The 20,466-nt window shown below is 41.1% G+C and overlaps 1 protein-coding gene across 2 annotated transcripts in view; it reads left to right on the forward strand.

Annotated features, from left to right (window-relative positions):
• Positions 1-6,215: 6,215 nt before the first annotated feature.
• Positions 6,216-20,466, forward strand: part of Ncoa5 (nuclear receptor coactivator 5) — a 32,010-nt gene continuing 17,759 nt past the window's right edge. For both annotated transcript variants that reach the window (XM_026408336.2, XM_026408337.2), the window contains exons 1-2: positions 6,216-6,346; positions 20,027-20,093. In XM_026408336.2, the coding sequence (XP_026264121.1) occupies positions 20,056-20,093 (38 nt within the window). In that variant the 5' untranslated portion in view covers positions 6,216-6,346; positions 20,027-20,055. The remainder of the gene's footprint in view (positions 6,347-20,026; positions 20,094-20,466) is intronic.

Below are 20,466 nucleotides of genomic sequence, written 5' to 3' on the forward strand. Positions count from 1 at the left end.
GGTTGACAAAAGGGGCTGGGGATGTGGCTCAGCGGTAGCGCGCTCGCCTGGCATGCGTGCGACCCGGGTTCGATCCTCAGCACCACATACCAACAAAGATGTTGTGTCTGCCGAGAACTAAAAAATAAATATTAAAAATTCAAAAAAAAAAAAAAAAGAGGTTGACAAAATACTGCTGCTAGCCTTCTTAAGCACTCTGTGGCAGACAGGGTTCTACTGTTTACTACCTTAACTCATCAACGTTCAGCACAATCCTTTGAGGTGGGCACTACTACCATCCCTGTTTTACAAAGGAGGAAACTGAGACACAGAGAGGTTAGGCAAATGCCCAAGGTCACACAGTTAGTAAATGGAGCCGGATAACCTGGATCCACAGCTGGTCTCCTAGCTGCCATGCCTCCTGACTCATTTCAGGAAGTGAGATCTGAACTAGTTTTCAGGATGAACAGAACTGAAAAGAGTTGGAAGAAAAGGGAGGATAGAGGAAGGGGGGAAAGAGGCTGGAAGATACTTTCAGCAGAGGGGATGAGGGTACGAAGGCCTTGTGGTAGGAAAACCAGGTGAGCCGAGCATGGGGCCTGAGAGAATCGAGGGGCTCCAGCCTGGAAAGGAGGGGAACAGTGGACTCCGGGGTGCAGGGTATCACCTGTGATCCCACACTTCAGAGCGGAGGCAGGAGGATTGCAAGTTCCAGGCCAGCCCGGGCAACTTAGGGAGACCCTGAGTCAAAATTTTAAAAAAAAGGGGGGGTGGGGGTGGCTGGGGATGGGGCCCAGTGGTAGGGTGTTCCTGGGCTCAGCCCCCAGCACCCCTGCCCCCCACAAAACAAACAAGAGGAAGAGGCAGTAGCTACTCTAAGCTGGAAGGCAGGCGGGGACAGTGGGAGGGATGTCAGATCTCGGAGCCTAGGGGAGAGGAAAAGTAGGAAGAGGGAGCCCAGCCGGGAGGCAGTCCAGGTGCTCCGAGCTGGAGGTGACAGTGGCTCAGGCGGTCGCCTGGGAGGAGGGATCTGGGGCACTGAAGGTGGGGGTGAGGGGTGACCCCACTGTGGAGAAAGTGTCTCACGACAGCCACAACTCTACACCGTCCCAGGTGCCCTTGGAGAGGACCTCACAGACAGAGGGTCCCCGTCCTTCGCCCTTGAATCTGGCCGGGCTTGTGTGACCCCGAGGCTCTGTCACCAGGCACTGCAGCTCCTGCCTGGTTCTTGCAGCCACTCTCAGAACCCTGAGTTCCACCTAGGCAGCGTGGCCGACCGCACTGAGGCCACCGGGAAGCCCCAGGGCCTTTGCAGAAAGACCACGTGGAGACACGGGAAGAGACGTCCAGCCAGCCTCCGTGGCTCCAGCCCCTTGCTGTCCCATAAGCCAGTCTGACTCTGAGTGACAACTGCCCAGACAAGCCCTTCCCAAAATACTGCCGATTCCCAGATACTGTTCCCCCAGATGGCTGCTTTCCACCGTTCCGTTTTTAGTAGGGAGCACCCAGCCTTGGGATCCAGCCTCCACTGTAACCTTCACAGGGGAGATTTCACATTCTTCTTTTGCCTTATTTATAAGGAACCCTGAAAGTTGGTGACTCATGACAAATGGCTTACCGTTATCTCTGCAAATTTAATTACTCAGCCCAGTGGTTTGCAAACCTGGGAGACTTTTTTTTTTTTTTAAATATAGATTCTCAAGTTCTACTCTGGACTCACCAAATCAGAATCTCCTGGAAATGGTGAGCCAGTGGCCAGCTAACCTGTTTTACTTTCTGTATGATTATTATACTTATATTCTATTTATGAACCCATGACATAGAGACAACTTAGGAGACGGATCTTTGGAGAATTTCCAATGCAGGTGAGCACTAGGCAGATGGACCGGTTCCTTTGAGTAGTGAGTGCTTATTAAGGATAACACACTTGAGATGTCCTCACAAGTATATTCCACATGGCTCTGGAAACAGAATGACTGAATCTGTAACAATAAGTGAAACAGTGTTTATTGCCTCAAAAGAGACAGATAAGTTATGGCAACAGTGGGTGGCCCTGAATTTGATCCTCCTATAGAAAACAATGTTATATGACAAAGAAGAGATGTAAAAATGATTTGGGAGTGTTATTTAGAGCTGAGATCACGTGGGGAGAAAAGGAATCTAATTACACCTACTTGTGACGTTATATATTAAAATAAATTTAAATATTTATTAAAAGGGGAAAAGTAATCCATGTTAAAACTAGAAAAGGGAAAAATATATCAAGTTTTCTGCAGAGAAGAAAGTTAAAAGTCAAAATTGGGTCTTCTGGGGGTGGGGGGGTTAGGGAGAATCTGTTTTTTGCTTTTCCCAGCTTCTAGAGAATTCCTTGGCTCGTGGCCTGTCTCCATGTTGAAAGCTACGCAGCACTGTGCAGCCTCCCGCTCCTCCTTTCTGCACCTCCCTCCCCACTCCTTTCTGGCTCTCCTCCCTCTCTTTCTCCCTCTCTTCCTTCCTTTCCTGCTCTGCTTCTGTATCACCTCATGCCCTGTCTCTGAGCCCCCACCTCCCTTTTACAAGGACCCTTGCAACACATTGGGTCCACCTGGATAATGTAGGGACATCTCCCCTTGACAAGATCAAGGATCATATGCAAAGTTCTTGCTATCATTCAAGGTGACATATTTACAAGTATCAAAGGTTAGGACATAGACATTTTGGGGAGACCATCATTCTACCATACTCTGTACCATAGTTGTACAGAGCTATCCTGACATGGGTGGTCGTGACCAAAAGCATTGCTCCTAACCAGGTGACCCTGCCCAAGGGGGCTATCTAACGGTAGCCATTCTACTGTTCCTTGAGCCACCCTTTACAATGCGCAGCAGAGCCTGCCAAGTGGGAAGAGTCCCATCTGGATCCACTTTATTTATAGAATCTTGCTTCACAGAGCCATGAGCTGTGTTGGGGCTCACCATCACAGAGTCCCCTCTACCTTTATGCCAGTATGCCAGGGGACCAGGACCAAATGATCAGCTTCCAGCGGCACTTATTCCATCTATGACAGTGCAGACTATGAAAACTAAGGGCCTTTGCTTTCTGGGAATCGTCTGTAAGAACAGTCCAAGCAAATCTACAGAAAGTCACAAACCGTGATCTCATAAAATCAACCCAGAGAGGATGAAAACTGTGAGCTGAGGCGTCCACATCACAAACCAGGCATGATTCTAAGCTATTCCCCCGATGAAAAATGCTACTTCATGCTGACCTAATGAGGTATGTCTTATTTTTAGCCTCCACTTTACCTGGGAAGAAAGTGAGGTGCCAGGGGTTAAAGAACAACCCCAAGTTTGCCCAGCAGGAAGTGGTGGACAGAGGAACAGACCCAGACGACCCTGATTTCCAGCCTATGTTCTGCTCCACTGAGATTTCAGAAACAGTAAGTTCTCCTAAGAGACTTGATCCAGGAAATTTGGAGCAATGGAGATGTGTTTGCACGACTTGCTAGGGAAGGCCCCCAGGAAGCCCAGGCAAGTGCTGGGGGACTGTGCAGCCCTTCCCCAGCTCTCCACACCTCTCCCCACCTCTCAGACAGCAAGAAGGAATGGAATGTCATGTGAGCCCTTTGAGAATAGGATATAAGAGATATAAATCCCTTTACCTAGAAATTTTTTGATTTTATTTTTTAAATACACAACAGCAGAATGCATTACAATTCTTATTACACATATGTACCACAATTTTTCATATCTCTGTTTGTATATATAGTATGTTGACACCCAATTCCTGTCTTCATACATGTATTTTGGATAATGATGTCCATCACATTCTACCATCCTTGCTAATCCCCTGCCCCCTCCTTTTCCCTTCCACCCCAAAATGTATTTATACACATAATGTTGTAGAGGGTCCCAGTCAAAAAAGTTTTTAGAAAAAATACTGGCCAAAAATCAACCACAACAAGATATCATTTCACCTTAGATGACTGATGGATCCTCTATCACAAAAAACTCATCATACATTAGGTTGTTATGGTTTGTTTATCACTTGTATTCCCTAAAGGGTTGTGAGCTCCCGAAGGAAAAGAACATCATCCATCTTATTCTCCATTCTCCAAAAAACCAAGCACCTTGTAAACACTCCTTCAGTGCTTGCTAAATTATCAGTGAGTATATACTTTGGCTTAAGTCCACACCCAACTCAAGTGCAGGATTTAAAAAATGCCATATAACCCCCCAAACCCACAACATGCTCCCTTAACTTAATAATCTAATTAGCATCACCCTTTTTAAATTCTTCATATTTTAAGACCTACATTGTATAGAATTAAGTATGAGCATTTGGAGGGTATCTATTGTTTGACACACGTTGTGTCTTTATCCCTAAAATCACAGAAAAAGGGGAACCCTCAGACACCGTTGGTGGGAATACAACTTAGCACCACTATTATGGGAAACGGTGTAGATAGTCCTAAAGAAGCTGATAGAAATGCCATATGATTCGGCAATCCCACTATTGGATATTTATCTTATAAATCAGGAGTTCACTGTGGTTCCAGTTATACCCTCTGAGAAGCCCCACTTCTTTCCATCATAGTGAAAAACCAGCCTCTATCTCAGAGCAAAGCCTGTCCAAGGAAGGGACATGGCCTTTGTCCTTGGAAAGACCCACAGAGCACTCCTAGGCACATTCCCACCCTGCTAAGTGGTTTATCTTCAAACAACAGGAGAGATCAGACTCAGTCAGGCTAGGTGAGGACCCTTAGCAGCCCCCTAGCAGCCACCAATCAGCATGAGACAGGGAAATACCTGGGATGCCAGATGACCCTCGCAGTAGTTTATGGTGGTTGATAACGTGTTGGGAAACCATGTAGTTCAGCATGTACACCCCTCTTGGCTTAAACCAATCAGTTCAAATGAATACCCCTTTTGTACTGACCAATCACCCCTACCCAACTTGTTCCGCCAGTGAATGTGCTAATCATGTTTTAGAGTTGTTATTTGAATTTCCCTCGGTGTGTGATGATTTGCTAAAAGAGGCTATGATGTATGTGAATTCCCTGCCCTCTCCAAAAAAATGTATAAAAACGCTGCAAACCCTGGGTTCGGGGCCTCTCAGTGTCACCAGTTGCTGTGTGTGTGTGTGTGCGTGCGCGGAGGACTGAGCTAGCTCGCAATAAACACCTCTTTGCTGCTTACATCAATCCTGGGTCTCTGGTGGTCTTTGGGGGTCCCAAATTCGAGCATAACAATAGCACATATCTCAGTTTGTTATTACACACTCGTGATTTTTTTCCCCTAAATCCTACCTTTCCACTAGACTGTATTCTCTAAAAGGGCAGAAATGAGCCTGCATTTGCTTAGGACAGAGCCTAGCAAGTAGGTATACAACAGGTCTCAGGGCCACATATTCGCACACATTCAAGAGTGGGTGAATGTAGGAACAGGTGTCAAAGAAACTGACTTCTCCTAGTGTTTAAAATTCCACCCCACCATTTTTACTAAGATCAAGGAAGACTAGACACTATAGGGTCTTTCTGATTCATGTAACATGGCTGTGATTAATAGAGTGCGTTTAAAATTGTGTAAGCAAATTCCATTCCCTGTGACAAATACACTCCATACAATAAATGAAAAAATGCAACATTTTACATGCTTCACGGCCTACTATTTTTGACATTGAATGAATATTCCAGGAAGAAATAAATAACTCAAGAAGAACCTGTGACTATATCTCCGGAAGCCTTTTGCCTCCTGTCAATGAAACTAATAGTGCACACAGCCTATGTAAATGTAAATTTAAATAAAACATTTCCCCTGCCTCCCTGCTCCTTTGTTCCTTGCCCTCCGGAGGGTGCAGGACTAAATGTACTTTCTCCAACACCATCTATAGGTACTGGGGGAGGGGGCTGGTTTTTGCTTTTAGCTTTAAGCAAAACTAAACCAAAGTATTTGGGGATTTTAATGTTCCATTTCTACAGTAAAGGAGGAAGGTGAGCACTCTGGAGACAGACAAAAAGGCTTGACTCAAGTCCTTGAAGGGATGAGCAGGCCTGGGGCCCATCCTCAACCTGGGACGCTGTTGCTAGGCAACCCCTCAGCCCTCAACCGCCGCCCCGAGCCCCTTCCCGGCCTTCGTTGCCAGGGAGATCGACGCTCCAACTCAGCCCTGCCGTAAACCCGCGCGCTCTTGCGACACCGCCGCACCCGCCGCTGCGTGCGCGCCCTCTGCCCCCATCTCCACTCTCCGCCCCGGCCGCCATTGCCTCGTGCCCGCGCCGGTCGGTTGGTGGCGCCTTTGTCCTACGGCGGGCAGGTGGGCTGAGGCGGAGGGGGCAGCGGCGGGCCTGAGGCGAAGGAACGGCCGGGAGCCCACCGCACTGGTAGCGGTGAGTGCCGGGAAGCGGTAGCCATCCGCCTAGGCTTAGGGCTGAGGGGCTGGCGGTTGAGGGGAGGCTGAGGCGGGAGGGCCCGCTCGACGCGCGGCCGCGGCCTCTCCTCTTCGGGAGCGCGCGGGGCTGCGCATGCCCGGTGTGGGGCGCGGCCGCCTCCGGCTCCCGTCAGGCCCAGGCCGGGCGGGCTGGCCGGCGGTGGGCTGTGGTCGGCGGCTAGGAGCCGCAGCCGCCTGTGTGTCGCGAACCGTCGCTTAGCGCCCCGGCCTCTCTCGGGATGGGGCCGCATGCCCCGCGCCCCCTTGTCGAATCGGCGAAGGCGCGCGCTCGCCTGCGGGCCCTCCGCCGTCGGCGGCGCAGCCGGGCTTCGAACCCGGGCCGAGGCGGCGCGGCCCGGCGGGCGTTCTCCCGGGCGTGCGGCGCTCACGGCGTTCGGAGCGCTGTCCCGCGTCGCCGCTGCCGGGCGGCCCCTGGCTGTATCCTCCAGGCGTCTCCCTGTCGTGTGACAGTCTGCCCCTTTGGTGACCCTGGGCCCAGGGTCCCGGAGAAGAGCGACCGCGGCTGCTGGCTTTCCAGGGTCCTGACGCGGGCTCCTCCCGCTCCCCAGGGCGGCAGGGGCCCCTCGTGGCGCGGAGCCCCCAGCTGGAGTCCGCCCTGCCCCTTTATGTCCGCGTGTGCCATCCGTACCGTGTACCGAGTGTTAATTTTTTTCCTTTAAACTGACTCCCCCCCCCCAACCTTGAGTATATTTTGTTTAAGGCGGAAATTTCAATCCCAAACCGTATAATGGACAGCCAGTTATTTTCCTAATGCTCATAAAAAAAATAAATACCTGTCTATTAAAATAAACAGTGCGTCCTTGTTCCTCCGAAGTTATTCTGCGTTCCACGTGCCCTAGGAGCACGGGGTTCATTGTCGTCCTTCGGGCTTTCATTCTGTGCACATGACAGGTCCCATGAAATCCCTGGGACCTCTCGGTGTCAACTGTTCTCTGTTCTTACAAGGAACTGCAAGAACTGTCTGCTCGAATGCATTCGATGTGCCTCCTCGGTTTTCTTACAGCATTGTGATGTGGTAGTCACCTGACAATTCATAAAAAGATGTTTCTGCAAACGCTGATGGAGCTTTCTTGGGTTTTGACAACTCTGGATTTAATGTTTTCTGTATGAGTCAGAGTGTGAAAACTAACTTTATGTCAACTTTTTGGAATCAGTAAAATGCAAGCTTTGCACTGTGGAGATTGGAGATCAGTTGGCTCTTATTTGTTAATCTCAGTTTCTTCATTCAGGTTTTTGTTTGTTTGCCTTTCCTTTTGTTCATCTGTCACCCTCCAGATATTTCTTAAAATATTTCTGGCGTATTCTCTTAATCTAAAACAAACACTGTTTTTTTCCTTGTAAAATGTGCTAGAGGAACCATATTGCCAAGGCACAGTGGAAGGAATTTTTCTGGTTGCAGACTGCTCAGTGTTGCATGCCTGTGAACAACACGTATTTAAAAGAGGCATTGACAGATATTATAAGTTAATAGTCTGTTCCTAAGCTCTGTATTTTTAAGTGAGAGCACATCTACTTAATTCATTCAAAGGAAAAGAAAAGTCAGCTTGGGCCATTCAAGTCCCCCCACCCACTCGAGTTCTGTTTTTAAAAAAAAATCCATATTCTTTAGGAGTTTCCTTGGTATGTTCACAATATGGAGTTGACATAAGGGCTGATCATGTTCAAATTTCTAGGCATCAGTTCTGTGTAGAAAAGAAAGGAGAATTTAATATTACCAGGGAGTCAGTTTCAGAACTTCAGCACTTGTAACTTCAACTATGTACTCAAGCTAAAAATACACATCTTTTGGAAAGGTTTTGAAGTCTCATGAGAAAAGGTTTGATGGTTTGAAACTTCATTTTAAATAACCATTGCAAGCATTCCATGTCTGTGGCCTGCAGATGGCAGTGCCTTTGTAACCTTGTTACTACTATGAGGATTATTGGAATTTAGTTGTGCTTTTAAGAATGGAAAACCTTATAAAAGAAAAAAAAAAAGGAAAACCTTTGGAGGAAATATATTTAACTTTTTATTCCCCTCAGTTTATGCTGTTCTTTTGTTTCTTTACTCCCCATCTGAAGCATATAACCTCTTTTTCTAAACTCACTGCTACTCTTAGTAGTAATGGTAACATATATCTAGCAGTGCATATGGCAAGTATCAGTTCATTTGCCCCTGCCAATCATTTTGTGAGATAGATAGACTGGTGTTATTATTTATTTATTTTGCATGTAAGGAAAGAATAGCTCAAACATATTATTTTACCCAAGATCACATATTTAGCAGAACACATTCAAGATATTGGTGGAGCTAGCTCATTCCTGTAATCCTAAATACTTGGGAGGCTAATGCAGGAGGATCAAAAGTTCGTGGCCAGCCTGATAACTCAGCAAGACCCTGTCTTAAAAAATAAAAGGGACTGGGGTATAACTCAGTGATAAAGCCCCCTGGGTGCAATTCCCCCCACCAAAAAAAAAATGAAAACACTATTGTTGAAGATAAAAGATTTCCTAGTCAAGCAACTTGGGAAATGTTAAGGTATTCTAGAACTTGTCAGAGGCTGTTGTGTGCTAAGCATGTGCAATGTAGATGTCCAAGAGGGGATGGTTTCATCATGCCTTTCTCATAATCCTCCCGCAAACATCTTGAGGTCATAGTGTTCCCCACAACTGACTACTTTATATTGTGCTTGTTTCCTCTTTGTAGCTTGAAGTTTACTAATGATTGCCATGTGTCTTCAAGATAAATACTTATAAAGTTCAGTGTCAAATTTTTTATGCCAAATGATTAGCCTGGTGAACACCATGCACATTTTTTTAGACTATTCTGCTTAAGCAGAGTTAACCGGTCAAGGGGTTAAAAGGGCAATACCCTTTTAACTTATGTTTATTAATGAATGGATCAGGATAAGGCTACTGTCTGAAGCAGAACACATTAAGGAAATATGGAGTATACTGACAACTTAATATATAATACAGCATGCCTGCTGCTTTTTAAATGGTAGTTTTATTACCACCAGATCTGAATATTTATAGGGATCAGATGGTCATTTTCATTCTTCATTCCATCACTAAAATTTAAGCACTAATATAGGTCATCTGAACCAGTTACTTTAATGTTGAAATAATTTCCCTTGTAAGAATCAGGACTGAACTCATTTCCCCTTATTTCATGTTAAGAACACTGTTGACTTATATAAAAGGACTAGGAAACTGCAAACAAGAATCAGCTCAGCTTATGTTGCAAGGTATTACATCTTTAGCTTTAGTGGATCTTACAATCTTTAGCTTTAGAGCCTGGTTTGGCTCTATGGTGATTAAATTACTAAAGATTAGGCTGATCCTGCAGTTAGTGGACAAAATATTGAGAATTTTGAACTATAAGAATTTTTACTTTGAGTATACTTCATTATATAATTGGATAAGAAAGTAATAACATGTATTTCAAATGATATGTTATTTTTAATCTTTCTTCTAAAATTAATTTTGGTATCCAAAAGAAAAAATTAGGAAAACAGTATTTTAATAAAAATTTAAAACTATTGGAACTATAAATGCAAGCTTTGGGAAACTTTATAAGATTTATTGGACTGGGGTTGTAACTCAGTGGTAGAGCGCTTAACTAGCATGTATAAGGCACTGGGTTCAGTTCTCAGCACCACATAAAAATAAGTAAACAAAGGTTTATCAATGACTAAATAAAAAATTAAAAGACAACATCAAAATCTGATCCCTGGGCTGAGGACATACTTTGATAGAGCTCTTGCTTAGCATGCGTGAGGGCCTGGGTTCAATCCCCAGCACCCTCACCCCCAACCCCAAGGAAAAAAATCTGATTCCAGAAAACTGCCTCAGAGTCACCAGAACAACATGTTAGAGACAGATTCTTGGATGTAGTTCCTTCTCCCCAACTCCTAACTGACTGGAGCTAGGGCCCCAGGAATCCATCTTTCAAAACCCACCCTGGAAGAGGATTTATGTATCTTGCAGTTGGAGAATCCCCAATATAGTACTTTTTTTAAAAACCAAGTGTTCACTGGAAAACGGAGGTTAAAACAGATTCTAGGACTAATATAATAATATCCCAGATATTATTGACAACTGTTGGCATTGACAACTGTGGTTTATGGTTAGGTTTGCTTTAAGCAAGAGCTTGACCATAAAATGTTTTTGGCTTCATAGTTTGAACTAGATCACTTCTTGGCCTTTTGGATAAGATCAAGTGTGTAGTTTAACTACAGATAATAGAATATTTAGAATATCTGTGAAGCTTTAAATGTTTTAATTCCTTCCCTTCATAGTATTAGAGTGGTTTTACCTTTTTCAGAACAAAGAAAGTGTATCTACCAAAACCCTGTGGTATGCTTATTAACTTTAAATTTTTTTCAAACACTTTATGTTTAATGGTGCAGATGTGAAATTATACGTGTGGCCTTTTTTTCCCTTTTTGCCAAGAGTTACATTTAGGTATGAAAACAAAATGCCTCAAAGAAGAGTCAAAGCTTCTGGCCCCCAGGAGGAAAACCATGTTGACAACTCTGGTTTGCAGAATTTCGAGAACTTTAGTTGGCAGTTTGCCCTTCATTAGCCAAAGAAGTAAATAACATGCTATTGAAAAGTGACAATGTCAGTAGCAAGTATATTTCCTGCCTTTTTAAACTAGGTAATTGGAAGAAGAAAAGCTTAACTGTTTGGGATACTTTTTTTAGATGGAATTAAAAGTGGTGGATTGCACACTTGCACACTCCTCCTGTGGAAGGGGCCAGTAGCCATATAATTGCATCTTATTAACTTCAGCACTTTGGAAACTTGGTGATGATTCAGTTTCCTTTGGAGGTAGCATTGTGATTGTGCTTTTCATACTGTTTTCAGGGATTATATTTTTATAGATTTTAGCCATTGTCGTGACATTTTCTTTGTAAATAGGTTACATTTATGGGTTATTTCCCCTTGAATACAGGCTTAAGGATATTTCTAAATGGAGAGCCTAAGTATGTTATGTTGTGAAAGCTAAAGAAATAAATCAATTGGAGTAGTAGTCCCCAAATACCTGCCAAGCGTCACCTGAGAAATATGTTAAAATACAGATTCCTGGGCTCAGTACTCAGATTCTATAAGTTTGAGACAGGGCCTAATTTTTACTTCTCTTTTCAGGTGGTGCTGACATATCTTCATTAAAGAAAGTGATGTATGGAAAAAAATAATTCTATATAAAGAGAGAAATGGAAAGTCTAATATATAGAGTTTCAGTTTTACATGATAAAAAAACATGACACTCTTCTGGCACAGTAATGTAAACACACATAAATATTAAACAGTACACTTAAAAACAGTTCAGCTGGAGGGCTGGGGTTGTGGCTCAGTGGTAGAGTGAGGCCCTGGGTTCAATTCTCAGCACCACATAAAAATAAATAAATAAAAATATTGTGTCCATTTACAACTAAAAATATTAAAAACAAAAAACAGCAACAACAAAAAACAGTTAAGCTGGTGCTATAGCTCTGTGGTAAAGAGCTTGCCTAGCATGTAGTCCTGAGCACTACACCAAAAAGGAAAAAACATAAAATTTTTTGTGTTTCTTACTACAACCTTTTTTTTTTTTTGAAGAAAAAGATGTTAAGAAAACGAAGAATAATGATTTATTGTCTGTTCCTGAGCAGTGAATTGAATTAGTAGATTGGTGAATATTAATTACTGACTCCTGTCCATCAATCCATTTTACACCCCTTTATTAAAGGGAATCATGATCTTTTAAATTTTTCTCCCACCTGTTTCTTTCAGTGTTGACATCAGTGTTCTTTTAAGAACATTACTATAGGGCTGAGGTTGTGACTCAGTGGTGTAGTTCACTTGCCTAGTATGTGTGAGGCACTGGGTTCAATCCTCAGCACCACATAAAAATAAATAAGTGGGGCTGGGATTGTGGCGCAGTGGTAGAGCGCTTGCCTGGGATGTGTGAAGCACTGGGTTCTATTCTCAGCACCACATATAAATAAATAAATAAATAAACAAACCAAAGTCCATCAACTATATATATATATGTTTATGTATCCATCTACAATGAAAACTATTTAATAAAAAAAAAGAACATTATTATAATGGGGAATATGTTGAATATCTTAGGTTCAAACCCTGCCTCCTCCTTTTTAGGATGATATGCATATAGTAAAGCTTCATTAATTTGGCTTCACTGAGACTCTAATTTATTCATGGCTTCCTAACAGGTCCTCTCACCACCAATTTCTTCCTTTTCCATAGCAAAGTGCTTTACAGTCTAGACTAGTTTAACTGTAGCTTCCTTTGTCATTCGTCTTTTTCTTCCTCCTATCCCCATATTCCCAAAACTGAATTTCCTGTAGTTTTAAACTTACTATGTTTCTCTTACCTTTGCATGTTCTGAAACAAATTTCTTCTTTCTGGTAAACTACTTATGTCCCAATTTAAATGTTTCTTTTAGGTCTTCACCTTCTCCATCACCCCGCTGCGTGCGCGTACACACACACAACACACGCACATACACATACTTCTCAGTCTAATTTTTGTCCTGCACCTAGTTCTTCTAATCTCTACAATAATCATACTTTATATTGTAAATATATATATGTGTGTGTGTGTGTGTGTGTGTGTGTGTGTCTTTGTGTCTTTGTGTCTGTGTGTCTGTACCTCTCCCCTTTATTAAAGTGAGCTCTTTTAATTAGGATCTCAAGCCTCATCATTTCCACATATCTAAGGCCTAGTACAGGTGTAACACATAGTAGGCATTTGGCAATGGGTGAGTCAATGAAGCATTTAGTGTTCTAAATATAAGGTGACCTTCTCAACAGCTTAATTTATTAGGAATACTAAGCTCTCTACTTGTACAGTTCAGTTTAAATTTTGCCTGTTTTAATTAAACCCACACTTTATAATTTTTGTAATTCAGAATTTTTTACTGGTATATGTTAGCTTAACCTTTGTGAATCCAAACTAGTAAGTTTTTCTTGTGGTTGATTTTCTCCTTGAGTCAGTATAGTCAACACAAGCAGAATATCTGTTTTATCAAGAAGGACATGTAGATTCAGAGAAAATAAGCATCTTGATTAAATTCTCCAGAGTAGGGCTGGGGTTGTGGCTCAGTGGTACAGTGCTCACCTAACATGTGCGAGCACCTGGGTTCGATTCTCAGCATCACTTAAAAATAAATAAAGGTATTGTGTCCAACTACAACTAAAAAATAAATATTAAAAAAAAATTTCTCCAGAGTAGGGCTGTGTAGCTCAGATTTGCTGATCCCTAGCAAAATGCTCTTTTCTTAGAAGGAAGGACATTATGTTCAGTGAAATATGCCAGACACACTGGACATGGTAGTATACACCTATAATCCCAACTACTCAGGACACTAAGGCAAGAGGATCAAAAGTTCAAGGCCAGCTCAGGCAATTTGGCAAGACCCTGTCTCAAAAAACATAAAAGTAATAAAAAGAGCTGGGCATGATGGTGCACACCTGTAATCCCAGCGGCTCGAGAATCTGAGTCAGGAGGATTGTGAGTTCAAAGCCAAGCTCAGCATCTGCAAAGTACTAAGCAACTCAGTGAGACCCTATCTGTAAATAAAATACAACACAATAGGGGCTGGGGCTCAGCAGTAGCGTATTTGCCTGGCATGTGTGAGGCACTAGGTTCGATTCTCAGCACCACATATAAATAAATAAAATAAAAGTCTAAACTAAAAAGATACATTTTTTAAAAAACTAGGTGTGATGGCACCAGCCTCAGCAATTTAGTGAGACCCTGTCTCAAAATAAAAAATTTTATAAAGGGCTGGGAATGGGGCCCAATTGCCAATACCAAAAATAAATAAGGTCTGGGAAGGGGTGAGAATGTAGCTCAGTGATAGGGTGTTCCCCTAAGACCCTGGAGTTAAATCTCCAATATGGGGGGCGGGGGGACACACAAAAATGCTAGGGATGTATGTAATTCAGTGGTAGAGGACTCCTGGGTTCTCTCTCCAGTTTGGGAATGTTGGGAACCAGACACAGAAAGACAAAAACTGCATTTCCTCACTTATATATGGAATCTAAAACAAACTCAGAGAATAGAACAGGCTGGGATTAGGGAGATAATGATCAATGTTTAGAAAGTTGCAATTAGGAAGAATAAATGATAAAAATTTATAATGATGGATGATAATCTGATTTAGTTATTCCACACTGTGTATATACACAATATAACATGTGTATACAAATGTATAGCATCACATGTACCCCATAATTATATATGATGATAATATATCAAAAAATGAAATAATTAAACTCAAAAGAGAAGGGCTGGGGGTGTGTCTCAATGGTAGAGTGCTTGCCCAGCATCACCCCTTTTCTATACAAAGGAGGCATTCCACCTCTTGTTAGAAAGACTCCTAAGTTGTTACTTGTTACCTCTTGTTTTGTTTCATTTGTAGGTAGTTCCTGAAATTGTGTAGGCTTCTGGGTTCTTTCAGTGGCCCCTAGTGGTGCTGTCGCTAAGCATGGTAGTTAATGCTACTCTTATTTCTTGTCCTTGTTTTCTAGTACTAAAGCAGTATGGAGCCAGTAGGAGGCCCTGGGTTCAATCCCTAGCAACACACACACACACACACACACACACACACACACACACACACGTAATAGTAAAAGGGGGAGTAAATTAATGTTGATAAAGAGCTTTTGTCTGAAGAGTTGAAGTGCAAAGAAACCAAAAACATTGTAGTTTGAGGTGACAGAAATTGGAGTGGTAATTGAATAAGTAGGCCCTACCCTGTTGAGTGTCTATGAGGCATTTAAACATTGGCAAGTGTAGATTCGGCCTTTTCCGGCTTCCACCAGCATTTGATCCAGGAGTCCTAGCAAGACCAGTGTAAATGGGAACCACATCTTTCCACTCCCTGTTGGAGGCAGTGTAGCATAATGTTTAAGCACTTTGTGCGAGAAGGACCTGGGTGTGCACCCCATCTTTGCCTTCTGATAGTAGTGTGGCCTCGGATAAGTCATCTAATTTACCTAACCCTCAAATTTCCTCATTTGCTGAAAAGAAATCATGTTGTACTAAACTCCTAGAAAAGGTTTAAATGAAATAAATGTACATCATGTTCTTAGTACAGGCCCAGGAACAGAGCAAACATTTTGTAAATATACATTTTCATTTCCTTCATCCGTATTCTCAGGAATATTATGCAAATACAGTTAAAGGTATAAGAATTAACTGAGAATGAAAGAGAAAGTCAGATATGAGTTGAGCTAGTTTAAAGGGTTGATATAGAACAAAGCAAGCATTTTCTTATCCCTAACTGGTTACATGTAACTCATTACAATATCCCTGATGTCACAATATATCATCAAAGTAATCTTCATGAATTGAAAAGTACTCTCATTTCTCCTCCTAATTTAGGGAATTTAATAAGTGATATTTGCTGTCATTGTCAGTATGGTTTTCCAAGTGGCATTATCTTTATCTTCATATAATTCCAATTTAGTCATTCCTGGCTGTTTGTTGGTTTTCAGCTCAGCCTTCTGGGAAGTTTTGTTTCATTTGTAGGTAGTTACTGAAATTGTGTAGGCTTCTGGGTTCTTTCAGTGGCCCACAGAGGTGCTGTCGCTAAGCATCGTAGTTCATGCTACTCTTATTTCTTGTCCTTGTTTTCTATTATTAAAGCCAGTGAAGTATAAATTTTGGTTTTAAGATTAAAAGAGTTGTTTTATGATGGTACCGTTAAAAAAAAATAGAGCAAAGCAGTTCTTGGTACTGTGAATGACACTTGCATTTCTTTTTATTTATAACATTATTCAAAGATTATTTTTTGTGAACTCTGTCTGGCATACTAAAATAAAATTATACATTAGATATTATGTCTTTCTTTAGGAGCACTTTACCCCATTCTTTTGATTTTTTCCTTATAACACCATGTTTTCTAGATTATTTTCCCAGTTTTTTTTTCTCTCTTATGTAAATCCCTTGAGCTGGTGCTATTTTTCTTGACTGAAAAGTGCTTTAAACTTGAAAAATTTTCAAAAGACTACTTACTTGGAAATTAGAGCTCTTCAGGCCAAGGTTAAGCATCTCAGTGATTATAATTATTTTGAATATCATTCATATTGCTAATATAATTTTTAAAGTTGTAAAAGTACCTCTCAAGCTACAGTGGAGAATATACGAGAGATCGACTGTGTCCTAGAGGCAATTGGCCAGGATAAAGTATAGCAGAAAGGATGAGAAGCACCTTCTCCCCTTTTCTATACAAAGGAGCCATTCCACCTCTTGTTAGAAAGACTCCTAAGTTACTACTTGTTACTTCTTGTTGATTAATTTCTTCCCAATCATAGTTCCCCATCTAATATCCAGAAAGATCTCCAACTGGCTACCCTTTTCCCCTTCTTTACATTAACTTCACTTCTATTTCCTTGCTTTCAATTATATAGTGCTCTAAGAATTTAATAATCTGATTAGTGAATACAAAGGTCCCTTTACCAGTCACAGTAGTTGCAAAGAAAATTTTAAGTGAATGTCCCATCTCTAATGTATAGAAGCCCAGAGGTTTTCCAAAAGTTGTATGTGCACATCTATTAGGATTTTTTGTATATGAGGGTTGGTTGTGTTTTCATAACTCACTGAAACCTCCCAGCCCTACTCTAATCTGGGCAATCCTCTTGAATAGAGATGAGACTTAACAAAAAATTTCCAGATCTTGGGCTAGGGATGCACCTCAGTGGTAGAGCACTACCTAACATGCACAGTACCCTGGGTTCAGTCCCTGTTTTCACAAAATAATAAATTCCACTTCTCATTTTCTCCATATTTCAGCTAAAATGGGAGTTTAAGGAGTTCTTAAAGTGAATAGACAAACACTTGACATACTACACTAAAAGTGTGCTAGCCTCTAAAAATGTTCTAAAAGTTTTTTTTTGTAGATGAAACATAAACCACACCATCCAAACATACTTGCTTTGGACTACTCAAAGAAAGTGGATATTAGGAGACAAATTACAGTTCAAAAATGGTTTAAAGATATAATCTTGAGGAGCTGTGATTGTGGCTTAGTGGTAGAGCACTCACCTAGTGCATGCGAGGTGCTGGGTTTAATCCTCAGCACCACAAAATGGATAAATAAAATAAAGGTATTGTATCCAACTACAACTAAAAAAAAAACTATAAAAAGGTTTAATCTTGAATATTCTTTCAATAATCTTTCAAGTAACTGCAAAAAGCAAAAAATTATTGCTGGGCACAGTGGTGTATACCTGTAATCCCAGCAACTTGAAAGGCTGAAGCAGAAGGATTACAAGTTTGAGGCCAACTTGGGCATCTTAGAGAGACCCTATCTCAAAAATAAAGAGGTCTGGGATGTAGCTCAGTTGTGGGTTCAATCCCTATCACTGAAAAAAAAAACCATATATATATATATATGGAGGATGTTGATACAAAAGTAAAATGTTTACTTCCTTCTATCTGGAACCAGTTTGCCTCAAATAACATGATTACTTTGGTCTCCTCAGTTCTGTATATAGGCCCTCGCAGAACTGGATACAGTATAATACTAGCCTTTTCATATGTGGAGGAGAAATTATAGCATGAATATAAATTTACCAATTAAAGGAGTACCATATATTCTGTACTCTTACCTAAATGCTTATCAGCTCTAGTCAATGTTTAGTTGAACTTGTTTTGTTCATAAGACCATTTAAAAATATATGCTGAAAATGTGACTTACTTAAAAGAAATCTTTATACACATACTGTATTCCAGTGATACTTTGAAAACTACTTAAATAATAAGAGACTTTACATTTCTGTCTGAATTATAGCTGGCCTATATTAGAAAGTGATATAAAGTAAATGAGCAGCCTAGGTCAGTAAGCCCTTCCAAACCTGGACTGCTGTTCTTCACAGTTACATAATAAAGAATTAGATATTCCCTGTAAGGCCTGTCATTATATAATATATAATTCAGAAGTTGGTGAACTTTAAGGGTTTGAAATTATTAGCCATAGTGGTGGTGCACATGTATAATCCCACCTACTCGGGAAGCTGAGTCAGGAGGATCCCAAGCATGATATCCTTGGGCAAGTTAGTGAGACCTTGTCTCAAAATGAAATAAAAAGGGATGGGGATATAGCTCAATGATAGAGGACTTACTTAGTATGTGGAAGGCCCTGTGTTTAATCCCCAGTACTGTCTGTCCCTCCTGCCCCCCAAAAAAGGTTGTAAATTGTACATACCAAAGCTATGGTCAGAAATTATTAGCTAAGTTTTATATAGGGATTTTTTTTTAAGAGGAATTGTATCCTTTGATCAGTTGAAAAGATAGAAGTATTTTAGGCGAACTCTGCTTCTCTATTTAGACAAGTTTTCTTCAGTTTTGTGAAAGCTATCCCTCTCCTAGGTATCATGGAGACTTGTAATTTAAAATGGAATTGAGGATCATTGTCACTTAAACAGGAATTCAAAATCTGGCAGTGTAGCAGGATAAAGTCTATTATAACATATCCCTAAGTTTCTTGTTTTTGCTGTAGGTCTCACATGATAGGAAACTGCTCCAAGATTTTTAAAATACATAATTACTATTTTAAAGCACTCTAATTATGTGAGTGCTTAATACCATTTGAGTCATTAGATATGCTATTAATTTCTTAATGTGGAACAAGAGGAACAAAACTACACTGCAGCAAGAAGCAGTTTATTTCTCCGTTCATCTGAAGTACAAAATTTTTAATTAAAATGTATAAGTCATATAAAAATTGTGAGGTATTATTTGTGGGTATAGATTGGTATGTTTCTTTAGAAGATCTCATCAGTTCTTACTGTATGATGTTTTTATAAAGGTTTTTATAAAGCATATGCTTTATTTTTGGTAAATCAGGCTTTTACTGCATAAATGGGTTATAAGATTTCCTATAAGCTTATAAGATTCCCTTACCTAGTTGTATATACTGGTCTTCTCTTAATTAAAACTTCGTATGAGGAGTCTTTTATTGCCTAACTCCACTGTACCAAATGCCAATTCTTATTCTTAAAGTACTTAACTGTGAAATTTATATATATTAACAGGTAATATTCTTTGATTACCCCCAAAAAATTTCTGTCCTGCATGTCATTCTGGAAGATTTTGTTTGATGGGAGTGCAATACAAGGCACACTAAAAGGAGGCCCTGCTTCATGAAATATTGAAAGTCTTGAGACCTCAGTTTCCTTCTATTACTCCTTTGTAACATAAAATAGAATTATTTGCCTTTACTCTTTTTTGTTTTTGTTTTTGTTTTTACCAAACTCCTTTTCTCCACTTTCTTCCCTACAAAGAAATCTTACAACTGATTCTCCAGTAATTAAGAAAACAACCTTTTCCTTCCTTTGGAGGGGGGAACGATGCATTTTGGGCTTCACAGGGTGTTAAAGCAATGATATAATCAGTTTTATACAAATTATTAAAAGGGACATTCTTTACCAAGCTGTGACAATGTACTCCTTAACTTAATAATAAAAATTGCCCAAGTGACAGTGTCTCTCTGCTGAATGGATTTTCTCATACCATCTGGTTGTCATTGTAGTTTTTTGTTGTTGCTTTCATTTAAAATGTGCTGATGATCTTGTTTTTATTCCGTAGCATTGAACAGATGGGTTGATTATTCTTTTCAGATATTAATAAGGCAGCGGAAAGAAGAAATATGAATACGGCTCCATCAAGACCCAGCCCCACACGAAGGTAAAGTACCCTGAAGCAGTGAGTTACCTTGGGAGAGTTGGGCTCTGGGGAGTTAAGCCCAACTGCATACATCAAGGGTCTTTTCTTCCCCCCCAGCAAATCAGAAACGCTCAAGCAAACAATAAGAATATGAACCTTGTGTGAAGGGCCTTGCTGCTTTTTTTAAACAATACATCAGGAGATGCAGAGGAAGCTTTGTGTTTTCGGTGGCAAACCCAGCAAGTTCAGCTTGCAACATGAGTTGCAGGCCATTGGAAGAGGATAAACCTCTGTCTTTCCCCAGCACACGTGTCAATGGGAGCCTCCAGAGCAGAAGGAGTGCCCCAGGGTCGGTGGTGTGTGCCATGCTGCATTGCAGCAGGCAGCAGAGATT

Source organism: Urocitellus parryii, chromosome 6, assembly GCF_045843805.1.
Source record: "Urocitellus parryii isolate mUroPar1 chromosome 6, mUroPar1.hap1, whole genome shotgun sequence".
NCBI lineage: Eukaryota > Metazoa > Chordata > Mammalia > Rodentia > Sciuridae > Urocitellus > Urocitellus parryii.